We start from the raw sequence: 16868 nt of genomic DNA, 5'->3' as shown, positions 1-16868 counted from the left end.
GGTACTTATAATGGTTTTGGTTAGGTCCTAGTAATCATGAAATAGAAGTTTAAAATAGGAAGTCAATTAAACAATTAATGAACACTATGCAAAAAATGCAAACAAAATCTTGCCAAATCAATAAAGCAATTTGTTCGCAGACACAAGCCACAAAAGCTTATCTTGACACTAAGTTCTGTTTGCTTGGGTAAGAAAAAAAACCAGCAACCACAGCCCTGCAACTTTAAAGGGGGAAAAATTTGTTAAGTGTCCCAATTCACTTGTAAAAGCAATTCCTTACATTATCAGGACTCTCTTCTTATATATACTACTGACAGTAACCATGCCCACAAGTATAGCAGCTGACTTTGAACATGCTGACCTTGAGCAAGCAAATGACCTTAGCAGCATGTACTTCTGGCTTATTTCATTGCAACAGCGAAACAGCCTCACCATCTATAGTAGTCTAGAGTCTCTGGCTGCCACTCCTGACTATTTTAAGATATCCCAATGCACTTCAGTGATGCACAGTTCAAAGTGATAGAATAACATCTGCTAGCATGCTGAAGTGCAAGTTGTTTACAGAAGCATTTTTAGCTTGTTCTCGTACTGCGCTTCCTTGACAGAAAACTCAATTTATAAACAAGAGCTTTACTTCCTGTTTAAACATCTAAAACCTGAAATTAAAAAAAAAAAAAATTGAACAAGAATTTTAGGCATTGTGAAAGGAGAAAACCCAAGACATCCCACTCTAGATAAAACTCATTTAGAAACTTCAAGTATGTGACAGCAATGGATGGACTTGAAAAAGCAGTTGCTTCCCGAGACGTCAATTTTGCATGACTTCTCCCCTTGGTCATCTCTATAAAGAAAATCTGTATTAAGATAGGTGTTTATTTGTATACAGGTTTTTAACTGGTATTCTTAACATATGTAAGTTGTATGTTGATCCGATGTTAGGAGAAGATAATTGACAAGTTACTCAGATACAAGGGATGTGTTATTGAGTCATAACAACCCATCCTGCCGACAATCCTAACCTACAAAAAGAAAACACTCCATTTAACAAAAACACTCTAGGCAGGTACTGTCCGCCTATGTTCTCTGGAGTCCCTTGAGTGACAAGGACTACATCTCATCAAGTTACAAAGGCCAGTGAGAAAACTGTTACAAAGGCCAGTGAGAAAAGCCTCTCCAGGAATTTACAGCCATGAGAATATTTTGCTAATTTTGAAGGAACGTGTATAAGAAAGAGGGAAAACAACAGATCAAATAAATTTCATAAATTTGAGGGGGAAAAAACCAGCATAAGTTGTTGTTGGTTTATTCTGAACCTAAGTATGAAGCTGAAAAAGTCGTAAATAAAAAGCTGTCCTAGTGCAACAGCCTCAGGGCACGCACATAGCCCTCACTACAGCACAGCCCGTGGGCAGTAATTAAGCCACAAAACTCAATTACTTTATTCTTTTTCCAAAACCCTTTAAAGCAGAAGAGATCACACTAGATCATGTCACTTCTCCGAGCTGCGGCAGAACTGACTGGGCGAGTGAAAGCAATGTCAGGACCACAGGACACAATGATTATCACACTTCCTCCATCCTCTCTGATCCCTCATGGGAGAGGAGGGTAAGAGGAGAGGGGAAAAGCCTGCCCTCATCCAACAGGAATACGTCCAACAGCGATTTTTCCACCTCTCTGAGCTCCGCTGCAACACTAGTGACATTTGGCATTTTGTCTGGAACAACTCTGTTGATTAGCAACTATCCTTAGTTGGAAGGCTGGAGGGAGGATATCACTGTCCGATTCACGAACGAGTTGACCCCACTGAGTGTATCTACGCACATCATTTGCTTTTCCTTATGGGCACAATGCTGAATAACTAGGATCATATTTTACTGCTGTCACCAGCAGAGCAGAAAAACGCTTCCAAGCTACGAGTGTCCCTTAATAACCAGACACCTTCCATTCTGCCAGCATCACTCAAGTTGTCCATCAGCCTACTGCAGGTTCAGCTGGTGCCCCATTTTATACGGCGATCAATTATATTGCTTCCCATTCATTTCATTTCCCCAAACTAAACAGCAGTATGCATATAGACTGCTGCATGCCAAGAGGAGCATCCTTCCATCAGGAAACTGAGTACTTGTTCTCAAAACATGTTTTCAGTAAAATTTCCAGCTGTGCTCTACCAGCACTACAATCTGCTACAGCATGATGAAGCAGACATCTTCCTGGGAGACAGGAGGCGAAAGATAGGAAATGTAACCGTTTGGGCAGCTACACAGGCAACTGGAACAGTGACTGTTCAACTCCCTTCGGAAGCTGTGCGTAAGGAGCACGCAATGAAGTAACACACTCACTCCTACACCTGCAACGGCTACTGTTAAGTCCATGATATTAGAAGGATTTTATGAATGATAGATTTTGTAAGGTTTACTGAAGTTTCGTTTTCAAAATCCTGCCTTTTAGGAAGACAATCCGAAATTTAATCAACATGAAAGCGATTCCCCTTTTAAAAACAATTAAGCAATAACTCCTCCCAGCCAACAGCAAGCCCTAGAAATCACGAAGCTCTGCACACACAAGCACTGCTACAGCTCTCCCTTAGTGATCTATGCCCAACATGCAATGCAAACATGGCGATGCATTTTATGAATTCAGTTGGTGTTACAGCCGACCAACAAGTGGGAGAAGAAAAGTATTGAAGAAGGAAGAGGCTTCATCATTACCAAACCCTGCCACATAGATGTTACCATTAGATGGAACTGTGCGTCCTCCAAATACCATTTTACCCACTCTGAACAATGGCTGAACAGTACGGACGACAGCAACGTGCAGAAGGCATCGCTAACTGTCATATGGGTATTAGCTAACGAGTAAGACAGAACTCCTTAACCACTGGTGTTGTGCACAGCTATTTCAAAAAGGGGAAATCATACACAGGTTTCAACAGAAGTTTCTCTGGAAAAAAACTCCTGGAGGGAGTACCAGAAGAAGGAAGAGGTCTGCTGTGAAACCAGGCCTAAAGAGTTCTCTGAACACAAAACGCTGAGAAGGCTGTTGCTTCTCACGGCAACAGAAAGGAAAGTAACTCAGGTCCCTGAAGAAGATGGGCAGGACTACCTCAACCTTTTCAGATCACTCAACTGTTCTTGTAGGTTACTACTCCTTGGAGCCTGCCATTTCGTAGCCCCTCTTCTCACACCCACTTTCCCTAAATACGTATAACCTCAGGAGAGAGGCAAAGCAAAGGAACATGACTTCCAGAGGGAAACACCATGCCCTGGGGAAACTTTGTCTCACCAGATGAGCGTAAGACACCAGACTTAGAAATAAAATAAATGTGTTGATTCCCTTCCTCCACAGCCAGTGTCGTGTGATAAGGGGAAAAGAAGCTTTTGATTTTGGATGCGACACTCCCCTTCTCATGATTTGGGGCACAGCTGACCAAAAGGACAACAACATACTTGTCATACCATTTCCATACATGACAAAAGTTTGAAAAACTCTTACATACAGCGGAGGTGATCTTTTCATAATGTATACACTGCCTAATTATTTACCTACTTAGATCACTCATAAAAGGTCAACAGTCTTAACGTGTGAGGCCAGCAGCAAAGAAAAGGCTTCAAATACCAGATCTCTCTAGCCCACAGCTATTAAAATCCAGACCAGCATAAAAACAGCATGTAAGCACTGTAAAGATAGACATTGTCTTCTAGGAAAAGAGTATTCAGAGTAACATTTCATCTTTAAAACAATCAAAAAATAATAATCTGTGACTTAAGACAGTGTACTGTGGCTAGTATTTATTCATATCCATACTCTAATTTCTAGCAATACATAACAGCCACGAGTTTCCAAAACGTAATGAAATGTCAAAAAGTATTTTTATACTTATTTTAACCATTATCTTACTTCCTCTTTGCTTGACAAAGCTGAAACAGAAACAGGAAAACATCAAATCATTATCACTCCATCCAGTTCGTCTCCATTTTTTCCGCTTGTCTACACCCTTTTAAAATTCAAAAGTACTGTAATGTCTCCAATAGTCACTATTATGTCACCTCTTCTTCTGCTATAGACTAAGGTAAGTAAGGTAAGTCAGCTCATTATCCATTCACCTGGCTGTATTACGTTCCCTGCCTTAAGCCCTAATCCTCTTATTACTTATTTTTCCAATTCATTACTCACTTCCTCTTACAGATGTAAAATACTGATACTACCATTCAAAATAAACACCGTAACATTAGACTTTGTGGGGTTCCCCATTCTCACGATAATTAGCTCATGACAGTGCCATGAACAAAAAAAACCAAAAAGTGCTGACAAGATCGGGGTGGAGGGGGAACAAACCGATCTTTCTCTTTATTCACTTTTGCAAAACTTCTTTATGGGTTTCTCTTGAGCATTCAACATATGGCTCTACAGGCACTGGTGGGCATATGCTTTCCATAGAGAAAGCACAAGTTCTATTCTTGAAAGTGACCATGGCGTAAGTTAACAGTGCTGCCAGAAATAACAGTTCCTCCTTTCTCCCCAGGCCACCTCCCTCCCTCCTCACGCTGGCACGGGCACTCGGGCAGATGCAGGGTGAGCAGAACAAGGGGCAGGGACGGGGTTAGTATCACCCCCAGAGCAGGATAGCACTGGCGCCGCAGGGTTGAGAAGCAGCATCCCAATGCTGCAGGGATGCAAGCCCTGCTTCCTTGCAGCCCTCTCATCCTACACCGTCATTTAAGGGCATTTCATTCTATCCTTTTCTAAGACCTCTGATCATACAATAGTCATTTAAAAACAAAATGCTTCCACTTAATACCCTTTTCTTTAAATTCTTGGGCCTGGCTGAGTGCTTCTGCACATCAGAAGAGGCCAGGTTCACATCACATTGACGTTAATGGGATATTTCCCACTAAATATAGGGATATTTCCTAGGTAGACGTAGTGCGCTGTGCCTGCCACTTGGTGAATCAAAATCCCATGCACTGTAATCTCTGAACAGACAAGGATCCCCACTGGTAAGAATTACAGGTAAAGCTCATGACAATATACATACAGCTTGCACAGAAATAGTTTTCAAAGATTGTCCACAAGAAAACAGATGGGATCATGCTAAGAAAAGAGGTGCTGTAGAGAACAAACATTTTTTAAAAAACATTTCCAATTTGAACTCTAATTGGATTAATTTAGCTTGAAGTTTTAAATGAAAATCTATTTAAATGGATGTTTTCTTGTTAAATAACCTAAATAAACACATAGCACCACTGAACTTAAGGGGAGGGGGGAAGAAAAAAAAAAAAGATATTTCATGTCCCAATCGCTGCCTGATTTTTTTTAAAGGGTTTGTTTCAACATGTCATAGTCAAACAAGTCAAACCTGCACTATCAGTCCCACCCTCTTCTAATACAAAAAACATTTCAGTACAGTTATATTTTATGAAGTAGCTCCTTATTTGATTAACAAGAAGCACAATCTCTTGCAAAATAAATTCCATCTCAATACAATATATTCTCTGAAGGCCCTTCTCATTCCTCTTTAAGGCTTTTCTCTTCAAATTTCCCTGGCATCATCTATTTTGAGACCTTTTAGATCAAATCCCTATTTTCTGATATTATTTACACTAGTCAGGTGGTTCCAAAGCAATAAAAAGAAAGTTTGAAAAACTGCATGCCAAGCTACACAAAGTTGATTTGAATCACACAACTGGTAGAGAGTTATGCATCCACAATGAAATCCAGCATGCTAAAAACCTTTTCAGAAGTAAATCTTTCCAGAAGTAAACTTTTTGCTGAAAGTAATTTTGAAGTATAGTATGATATTATTTTCAAAATCAAGTCAGTTTCAAAAATATCTCAACCAATATTTAACTTAATTATAACACCAAAACTATTCAAGTAGACAGACCCTAACCTTTTTTACTCTTGTATGTCCCTTTTACTTTCAAAAAAATACTGACCTAAATGCTACTTTATAGAAGAATTATAAAACTATACGAGATAAAAGAATATGATTTTCTACTGAACAGCCTGGATATTTACAAAGCACTTAAGTGCAACTTAGTAACCAGGGAATTTTAGGTGCACATGTTATATGAGTCTATATAACAGATATAAGTTGAGCCATTGAGCCAAGACAAGCATATACATGCATGAGTTTTATTCTTGGCGGGGGGGGGGAAAGAATATTTTTGAACGTACATCCACAACGAACCCCACTTACTCACACTTCAGTGCATGCAATGCAATACAAGTACCCAAAATGTGTACAAGGTGCCAAGGAGCTGCATATTGATCTTGCCAGCATCCAGACCCGCTCAACCTAGTAAGCATATCAAAATGCTATATAAAGTATAGGTGCAAAGGAACATCAACCGAAGTAAAACAAAACTACAGCTAAAATTTGTATGTAGGCAACTGAATAAACACAACAATACTATGTCTAATGAGCCACAAATTTTCACTTCTAACATGAATAGCTGTAAAATATTTAAAATTTTCTTCAAATTACTCACTGTCCCAGTTTACTAGCTTTTTACTGAATTTGCAGAGACAGGCAATGCCCAGGACAATACTATTGCCAATGATGCAAAGCAGAACTGAAAAAGGTCGTCAATCAAGACAAGTTCAGCTCATAAAGAAAACAAAAGGACCTCAGATGCTAAATACTAATAGCTTTTACATGTCACACAGATTGGATAACTATATGAAGAAAGGATTAAAAAACAAAATCAGAAATATACCTCCATTTTGAGGCCAACGTAGAATGCAACCATGTACCAAAATCCCGTTAAATGCCTGCCTGGTATCACCTTAGACATTTAAGTACCCTGGCACTAACTCTAGAAGTCCACTGAAGTCCACAGCTGCTGAAGGCACTCAATCAGAATTGAGTTTATAAGAACTACGCAAAATATTTACAAGTGCTGGAGAAAAACAGAGGCATTTACATAATCTTTGGCAACAGGATATAAAAATATGGCACTTCCAGTACACTGTCCAGCTGCTTACAGAAAAAAAATATCATGTTATGAAGGCAGGAAAGGCACCCTAATGAAGCAAGTGAAAGCTAATTTTTTCTTCTATTTTCCTTTTAAAAAGTCTCAAAATAACAGTAAGTGATAACTTCAGAATGCAACACAAAACATACTTCTGGAAAAAAATTGCACTGTAAAAACATTCAAAGCAAATATTCACATTTAAAATGGTAACCAACCACTTAATCTTAGTATGGCCTTCATTCTTAGATGGTCTTTGTGTTTTCCAAATTATTCTTATTCATTACCTGGAAGAGTAATTAATTTAAGCCATTAACTTCAATAAATGCTAAAACCTTGTTCCATTAAAAGTTAAAAACAAAGTAAAGACACCTACCTGTAATACCGAGATTGTAAATAGGTTGAACAAATAGTCTTTGATACATGGCTGGCAGACCCAAAATCTATCACTTTAACTCGGTAAGGCTGCCGAACAGGATCCACCAGCATAATGTTTTCTGGTTTGAGGTCAGCATGGATTAAACCCAGACTTTTTAGTTTTTTCAGTGCAGTGGCCACCTGTTGCAGAATAGGCCGTATTACTTTCAGTTGAAGAGGGCTGAATTTGTTTTGTTTCAGGAAGTCGTATAAATTCTGTTCCAACATCTCAAAAACCAGACAAGTATGGTTACGATGCTGAAAGCATTCATAGGCTCTCACAAAGTTAAATTCATCAGCATTTTCAGTACTTAGTCTCGCTAATATGCTCACTTCTATTTGTCCTTGGCGTGCATACGAAGGATGATTCTTCAAGATTTTGATTGCCACAATCTCATTTGTCCCCCTTTTCCAGCACTTCACTACTTGTCCAAAGGTCCCTCGCCCAAGGAAATCTAGAACCTCATAAGTGTTTTTCACAGAGCACAATACCTCATGCTGTACTAACTGGTAATCTCCATCACCGCTTGTACTACTTTGTTTTGAAGTTGCAGCCGTTGTCACAACTGTCACTGGGTTTCCTACGTTGGTTTGCAACATTGCAGGCAGGATGGACAGTTCATCAACAATCTGCATCGTGCTATTTTGATTATCCAGCTCTTCGCTCTTACGCTTCAATCCACATCGCTGGGGTCCTTCCAAGATAGCTGGTCGGCTTCCTCGTGTCCCAGTCTGAGGTGCCTCTAACTGAGCTTGCTGCGCCTGCGCTGCTAACGCTTTTGTAGCACCTGCAATATTTTTTAAAGCAACAGCATTTGACTGCAACAAGAAGTTCTGTCCTCGAGGTCTGTCAAATGGGTTTTTAGTCTGAAAGTACGTACTAACCCTGTGGGGAGAAATTCCAAAGTTTTTACCATTCACATAGATTTGTGGGTAGGTTCTTTCGTGGTACACGCAACTGCTTGGTTCTAGTTTGAGTTTCTTCACACTACAAAAGGCACTTGACTGGGTTTGATAAACATATGGTGGATAGACCAAGACTTGTGAGGCCATACCTACAGAGGGAGAGAAAAAGAAAAAGTGAGTGAGATCCTGCATTCACATTTCCAAGCTTTGCAGCAGCTTCCTCTTCTAAAAAAAAATCAGGACACGAGTATATTTTCCAAACGAGCTAAAGTTATTTCATATTTAGTTTCTTATGGCCAACAGCAAGGGCATCATGCCTTATCACCAGTGCACACACTTCAGCACACAAGGATTGCTAGTTGCACAGGGCAGGACTGAGATAGTCTGCAGCAGGCCACTACTAGTATTTTTTTCAAGTGGGGAAACTATCTTTGTGATATTAAAAACTCAGCTTTCATTTAAAACCCCCCTGCATTTCTACATACAAAAGTACTGTAGTGTTTGGTAACGTAAGTTAAATAACCAATTCAAACATTTATCAATGATGATGTAAAATAACTTAAAAGCTCTTAATTGTGAGCTGATGCTACCTGTTACGCAAAGTATCCGACCTACTGATCGTAAGCACCATCAGGCTTCTGAGAACAGACAGACAAATGACATGACTGTCACTGCTCCAACAAGTTCACCATGATGAAAGTGAAAGCAACCAGGCTATGTGATGGGGCCCAAAATACCTTAGGGGCACGTGTATGTTCACATAAACAATTGCAGCTTTCTGGGTAAATTAAGATGTACAGCAATCTAATCCATTCACGACAGGCAAGTGCTTTCTCTAAGTTATATACCGTCCCATTGCAGAAGTTTTCACATCAGTGACACAGTCGTAGGGGGTAAAGGCACCAATTTCTCCCCGCCTTCAATTCAGATTTGGAAACTATTAGCCTCATCCTTTCAGATATGTCAATTTCATTAGTTGGGCCATAGAAAACCTGCACTCTAAGGTAACCTGTTAAGTATAACATTCCACAGACCCATAAAGTATGTCCCTGATCAAGATAATTTCTGAAAACGGGGCTGATAATTGTAGGTAGAGAACTTACAAGGACAGACTTCTCACAGAAAATTTATTTTCAAGTGAATGTGAAAGAAAGAAAAATAATATATTTTTCTCTATATATATTTTCTATATTCTGTATATATTCTTCATATATTTCTTAATATTTTTTTTCTGCCAACACAATTACTTCCTTGCTAAGAGAGAAGTGAAAGTTAGAATAAGACTATGGATAATTTTAACTTCTGAATACCCGGTAAGGCTGAGATCAAAACGTCAACCTGAATGACTCCACCTTCCTTGAGGTCATCACATTTTCGAAAGGCTGCGCCTGCACAGCCTCTCAGAAGGAACACTTGCACCTTGGAAATCAGTAACGAAGAATAGTTTTGCACTAGAGGAGGCAGTTTGCCAGCCCGGGAAGCCCCTGAGCACAGCAGCCCCGTTCTGCATAGCCTGTGTGACGGCACAGAATCAGTCCCACTGCCTCCCTAAATTCACTCAGACTCAGGACACTCGCTCTGTGGAAAGCAGAGCCACAAGACCATCCAGGGTCGTGCTCCACACCGTACCTCCCTTTTCCAGACACGAAGCAAAGCGTGCCAGCACAGCATCACAGGAAGGAGGACAATGGCAGCAGTTCCTGGCCTGCACGTAGGACGAGGAATCTCAATTCCACTTCAAAATGCATAGACCTCATCTCTCAGATGCTGTACCTTCTGGCTGTCGTCTCTGCACTGACCCTGCTGTGTCCCTTTCCAGACCCATCAAACACCAGCCTTAAAATTTTATATCGTGTAACACTAAACACTACAAAAAAGGCACTGGATGGACCCTAGTGTAAGTGACTACAAGGTTTCAGGGAAGTTATGGCTTATACCAGTCCGATCAGCTCTCAGAGACTAATTCAATACCAGTAATACTTTAATTAAATCACTTTTTCATACCAAGCGCATGAAGATTCTGGCAACAAGTATTTAAATCACATGAGTCACATAAAAATTGAGCCAGACATTGCAATGACTCTGATCAAACGAAAACTAACCAAACACATGGCATAATTATTCTGAAGCTGTGATTTGATTTATGGAAATTACCACTTAAACATCATAAGAGCGATTAAAATAATCAAACCATCACCTCAGTTTAGCATCCTATAATGATTTTTGCCCCAGCAGTAGATGAAAACTTCAAAGCTCTTTCCTTTCCAAAGCTGTTTGCCCAGAGCCAGACAACACAGAAAGCTGGAGACCACCGACAGCCAGGCTCTCGTCACCAAACATTATGGGACTGCCACTGGCCTCCTGCTCCACACCAAGGATTTAAGACTAAGTCTCAACCTCAAAACACAGGCAAAAATTCTCCAGGTTCTTGAATTCTCTCCTAAATAACATACCCTGGTACAAAGTGCCTGGTGCACAGCATAAACATATTACTGACTATGGGACTTACCCTCTTTGCTATAATAATTATATTTAGAGGAATTATTTATCCTGGTCACATTACTTAGAGCTCCAAAATCAACCCTCACTGACCGCCCCGGAGCACACATACATCCAAGCCTACCTGGAGCTTCCAGTGCCACCTGCACAGCTCAGGCCAGGCCAAACCTTCTGTTAGCAGCCTACCATTCTTCCAGTTCTTCTGGGATGACTCAAATACCAGATTTTCCACATTTACTCCAAAAGACACTACAGCCTCCAAATATTTTTATTTTCTTAAAATCTTTCCAAGGTTCCCGTTAAAAAAAACTCCACTTGCTTTTTCACCAGAATCCCCACTTACACCTCTTTCACACACATATGCATGAGAGAAGTAAAACATTCAACCTCAAAAAGCTTTTACACTTTAAAAGTAAAAAAACTGCCCCTCCTTTCAAGGTCACACTACTGCATTATCCCACAAAGTTTGCAGACAGGAGAGTTCAGGTGCCCAGTGCCACTTCTGCGACTCAGAGTCTAATTTAGATGACAAATCTAAACGCCAAGCAGACCGAAGAGCATGGCTACACCACTAAGCTCCCCGGCAAAAACAGGTCTGGCACGAGCAGCCAAAGCTGTGCTGCCCGACGGGAAGGAGCCTGGATGCCCGACCCATGGGCAAGGCCTGCCAAGCTGCAGCAACCCCAGCAGGTCCATTCACTTCAGATCTGCTGTAACCAAACAGCAAACGTCTTGCTTGGTTTAACTTCTGGAGAAGGTATTTGCCTGTGTAAGTGTGTCACCAAAGCTGGTAGCATGAATTCAAGACGATTACTTTAAAAAAGCAGTGATAAACCTACATCACAATTAAGGAGGTTTCCTGAAGATGGGACAACCACCCAGTCAGGGGGAGCACAGTCCTCTAGCATGGCCAGAGGACCACTCAAATCCTTACCTGAGCCTGTTGGGACCACTGGCATTCAAAAACATATAAGTTTTCTATAGCTCATGCTATTCAAACCAGTCCAGAAGGACTAGAAGCACATAGTCCCAGCTTTCTTCTTAACATTAATTTCAGTTGAATGAGAGAAACTAGGCTATCTTTATCATCTTTTGAGGGTTTTGTACTTCTTACAAGCTTAGCTCCATGACCCTGAACTCCGACCACACTAACAGTTCTGTTCTCAGATAAGAAGTGTTTATTGAGTTATTATGAGAACATTTTTAGCAACTGCAAGAAAAAAAAAAATTAAGCACTAAATAAAACAGACGGAAGAACCACTTTTGATGCAGTCATGACAGACTGAACTAAAAAAGTCAAATTTTACTCCAGAAAAGTAAAAATGGTCTTAGAGTTCTTGTACGAGCATCTAATTTCTTAGCTTCCCCTAAACACTTCTCCCTTACCCCCATAATTTTGGTTTGATTTGTTTTTTAAACATATACTCTGAGATGCAATCTCATTTGGAGAAGCTACAGTATCTTAATCTAACCAATGAATAAAACACTTTTATAGGTCTTCCTGTGAAACAGGCACTTTAAAAATCCTGCAGCATCCTATACGTGAGACTGCTTAAAGACCCCTACCATGCACTCACACACAGTGCTCAGAAGACGTTTCAGGCAGAAGCATACTCTTTACTATACATTAACATATATGCAACAAAATACACCATAAGAGCATGTAACTATCCAATACAACCAGCCGATGGAGGTCTTTGCTTTGAGAAGCTAAGTTTATTAATAGAATTGATTTCCCCCCACCCAGACGAAAACCCAGCCCCATACCCAGAGGGCACAGCTGCACAACAAACCTTAAAGAGAAAGGGAAAATACCATGACACCCTCTACTATAACAGCACCACCATGTTGTGGGGGCTTTTTTGTTGGTTTGGAGGGTTTTTTTGCGGTTGGGGGGGGCGGTAGTGGTGGTTTGTTTTGGGGGGAGGGTTTTTTGTTTGGTTTTTGGTCTTTTTTTTTTTTTTTTTACTATTTTGGGGGATTCAGGTTACAATATAATCCTATGGATAGCTACATTGGAAAGAGTAAATAAAGAGTTACTGTGTTGCAGGTTTCTTGGGTTTTTTGGGGGGTTTTTTGGTTTGTTTTTTTTTTTAAGCAGGTCTTCTGATTAAAGAAAATCATATAATGCACACTGTACCACAAAGTGGATCTTCCCCCCCACCTTGTCACAAATCATTTCACTGAGCTTATACATCTTTCTGCACATTTCTTATCGAAACTACTCCTGCTTCCTTGTGCAACCTGAAGCCTGTTAACGTAGATACAGTCTGACAAGTCCAACAGCACAAGAAGAGAGGGATGTGTAGAGCAAAGCAGCTGGTGCTAAAGGAAAGAGAAAAACCTCATTCTGTGCTCATTTCAGAGAGGTTACTTGAGCCTGAACACTCACGAGCAGCTGATGCACATCTTCCCATTAAATTTCATTTAAAACAAAATCCAAATGTGTGCACTGCAAGACCACTCCAGGATGCAAACCACAGGAGAGTAAACAAATCCATCAGAGGATGGACTGAAGAGCGCAATCCCCTGGTGAAGTACCAGAGGCAGCCTCTGGCTACTCGAGTAGCGTCAGACTCGATTTCCAGTTTTAGTCTCAAAGAAGTCTGTCCATTCCCCCACACACATTTTTAAAGGCTCTTCTTCCCCAAGCGCAAGATGACCACCAGAACTTCACTCCAGCACCGTGATGGCTCCCAGGCAGTGGCACGCACAAGCTGAAGTTGGCTCCAGAGTTCTCCAACTTGCTTTGCTCTGACACCGAGGTTGCTGCACCCTGCCTCATGTGCCAGGTGCTCCTAGTGAATACTGCAGGGGACGTGGAAAAGAAAGCCTGTCTCGAGATACCTACCGACTATTATTACCTCTACAGAGGGTCCCTTCGAAGGAAATGAGTCGTCTTGGCTCCCAGTTTGAAGCAGAGAGAACTGGGAAGTCTGCACTTGACTTACTAAACATTAAATTATACAAAATGTGTGGATTTTGATCAGAGTTAGGGCTCTGAATTCTGTGCTTCTGAAGAAAGTACGAACAAAGTAATGAAGTAAACACATTTTAAATAAGTAAATTCTTTTAAATAAATGAATAAGCACATTTTCACAAAGTAATGACAATAAACAGGAGACACTCCACAGTTTGCCCCCCCCCCCAGTCAAGCTTCTCCGTACAGAAACGGACTAGAGAGCCGAGCAGACGTTGCTCAGTGAAATGGAGCAGCTCTGGTAACGTCTTGCTAACCTTCACCTAACTGTAACAATGCTCTTTACTAGATTCTTAAAATTACGTCTCCAGCCTTCTCAAGCAGTCCTAGGCAAATTCATAGACATGACCAATTTGGCAGACTGTAACAACATCGAGAAGCACAGGCTGTTCCAGACCTGACCACCATTAATTATTAACTATAAATTGACATTTCCTCATAACAGAGTAAGGAGGGTGGGGGCATGTAGCAGAGAAACTAGTTAGTAAGACCACTGCAGCAGAGCTGAAGAGAAATTGCCACACCATACCCTTAATTCTTCTGCAAAATGAACAGCCCCTTTTAAATACCCCAAGAAGTGCAATCACTATGTTGCTGCTGTTGTAGTAAAATCCCCAGCAGGCAAAGCCTAGCTAGGGGCAGCCCCCTAATACTATAGTTACAATTTAACTCAAGAAAACTTGTTTTCCCACTTCTTTCAAGCCTCCATGGGTGAGAACCGGTTCCAACACTCGCACACCTTCTCGCAGCACAGCTGGGCACCAAGGGAGGCTTTCTAAAAGCTCAGTAACTTCCAGCAAATGCACAATTTGAGCAGTAGCACTTATGAAGCACTTATGTTTTATTTACATTATCCATCACTTTGAAAACACCATAAGGATACTAACTGTCGTTTTTCCCAGGTGAAAAAAAATTGTTCTTTTTCTATTAGGTGCCACCCAGCTTTTCAAGTTATTTACCAAATACAAAGCTGAATTAGTTGCCCTCTCTTTCCCCCCAGAAGAAACCTTATTACTGGTAGTAGCAGCACCTCTATGTTATTGTTTGTTTTGGATATGTAGCCGAACAAGCTGTACTGATCTGCGTGCTGTCATACCCATGAACTGTTCACCCTGAGGAATTCCCTTACTCCAGCTGTACGATTCATAACAAAAGCACTGGCAATTGAGGTATCTCACAATTTATAAAGGAAAACACATCCTCAGAAAGTGCAAAGAGTTAAGAGATACACGCCCAGGGAATTCCACCCTCCAGCCACCTCAAAGCCAGCTCTGCAAACAGATCTCTGATCCATGGAAGGGAGGGAGCAAAGGAGAAAGCAGGGAGGTGTTCCAAGTAACACGTGCCAGATGAATTGTTTCCTCGCATAACCATGGAGGCAATACTGGACGTGAACTGCACAGGCACACACACACTCCACCATAGAGAACAGTGAGATGCAGAGGCAGCTCTGATGCTGGCTCACCAAAGAAGCCAACACCCGGTTCTAGGGGTTGCAACCAGAGACCCAGAAGTTTAATGACAAAAGCACTGATTACGTTCTTTGATTAAAACATGTAAGATATTTCAGAGCTCAGGAATTTTGGCTCATCATACACCAACAAAATTAAGCTGAGCCGATGGTAGCCTTTGCCTGACGTGAAACCTCGGTCCTGCACAGATCAGTGGCGAAGGTGGAAGCAGTGGCTGGAAGGCCAGAGGTTGGTTCCAAGCTTGGAGAGAGTCTTAGTGAGAAGCAAACAATAAAATGATCCAAACTGCAATTCTACCTACCTAAGAAAAGTGTTACAAGGCTGACTTTAGCTGTGTGCAACATTTGAGACTTTTTAAATTGGACACTGCCAATGTTGCATTGATACCAGAAATTGAAAACATAAGTTCATTTAAGCATGATCCAAACTAGTCTCAATCACACCATTGTCTCAAAACTTGGAAAAAGAACTAACGCCATCCAGTGAACACAAACATATTTTACATAAAATATCAGTGAACTCCTATGACTCAATGCTATCATTTGTACCTGTAGCAGTACTGAAGAATACAATCTCTATATTCATATTTTCCACAAATATCAAAAGCTAAATCTTGTGATGCCAATATGACTGCAATCATAGTTAAAGAGACAAATGGAACAATACTTCAAGCATTTATTTTTCTGCTGGGCAAGAAGCTGTTATGCAACTGAAAAGAAACCACAAGCAGCACAGTATTGGCCACCAGCGCCGAAAGAGCACGCTCTCCAAATCAGAATGTGCCACCATCAACACAAACAGCGTGTTTCAACCAGCCGGGGCTTCGCCAGCCTAATCTCTTCTTTTAAAAGAGACTAATTCTTTTCAAACCTGAAAACAGTAGGCACACTGAAACAAAAGTCCCTAACGGTGGCGTTCAGGAGAGCCCACACCTTCAGGTTCTGCACAACGATACAGTGCCAAAGGATGTATTCAAACTACTGCTACTGTCTGTCACTCTTCAACGCAGTAAGAGGGATCAAGGTTAGCAGAGAGGTAACACAAAGCCACGCTTTTTCCATTGCTGTCAGTATTCCCAAAAGATTTTGCCACCTTACCTAAAGCAGAAATAAAATTTGACAGAGGGGTTTAGCTCAAACTGCCTGTTGGTAAACCACCTGTTCAAATGCCATTGTCTTTTTAAAAAAAAAAAAAACAAAACTTCCTAAACAAATATGTTTGCCATTTTTCCTTCTTATTTCCAGCCATTTTATTTTTATTTCATTGCTTAATTTTGCGTGCTCAGTCTGCTGGGCTTTTTTATAATTAGAAGTGGACCAACCCAGCTAAGAAATTTACTTAGGAGTTTCATTTTAGAATAGCTCTAGACAATATCAAATGGAGCTCCTGTAAGAATATAAACCTAGATGGCTATTTTCCTCATTGCTACTTCAGCTTTGTTCCTTCACCTCCTAAAACGTAGTATGGAAAACAGAACGGCTGGTATGCCAGAACATCTGCATGCCCATGAAGGGATCCTACTTACATAAAGTTGATTCTTCAGCAACTCCTCTAAACTACTCAAGGGGGAGGAGAGGTTTATTCAAAATTATCTTTCATCCTTTTGTTATAAAAGATTTT

General features: G+C 40.8%; 1 protein-coding gene across 2 annotated transcripts in view; it reads right to left on the bottom strand.

The window, feature by feature from the left end:
• HIPK3 (homeodomain interacting protein kinase 3) overlaps window positions 1–16868 on the bottom strand; it is a 116814-nt gene that overhangs the window by 54670 nt on the left and 45276 nt on the right. For both annotated transcript variants that reach the window (XM_075502075.1, XM_075502074.1), the window contains exon 2: window positions 7351–8446. In XM_075502075.1, the coding sequence (XP_075358190.1) occupies window positions 7351–8444 (1094 nt within the window). In that variant the 5' untranslated portion in view covers window positions 8445–8446. The remainder of the gene's footprint in view (window positions 1–7350; window positions 8447–16868) is intronic.

This window comes from Mycteria americana, chromosome 5 (assembly GCF_035582795.1).
Source record: "Mycteria americana isolate JAX WOST 10 ecotype Jacksonville Zoo and Gardens chromosome 5, USCA_MyAme_1.0, whole genome shotgun sequence".
NCBI lineage: Eukaryota > Metazoa > Chordata > Aves > Ciconiiformes > Ciconiidae > Mycteria > Mycteria americana.
The sequence above is the reverse complement of the archived record's forward strand: the minus strand, read 5'-3'. Positions and strand labels throughout refer to the sequence as shown.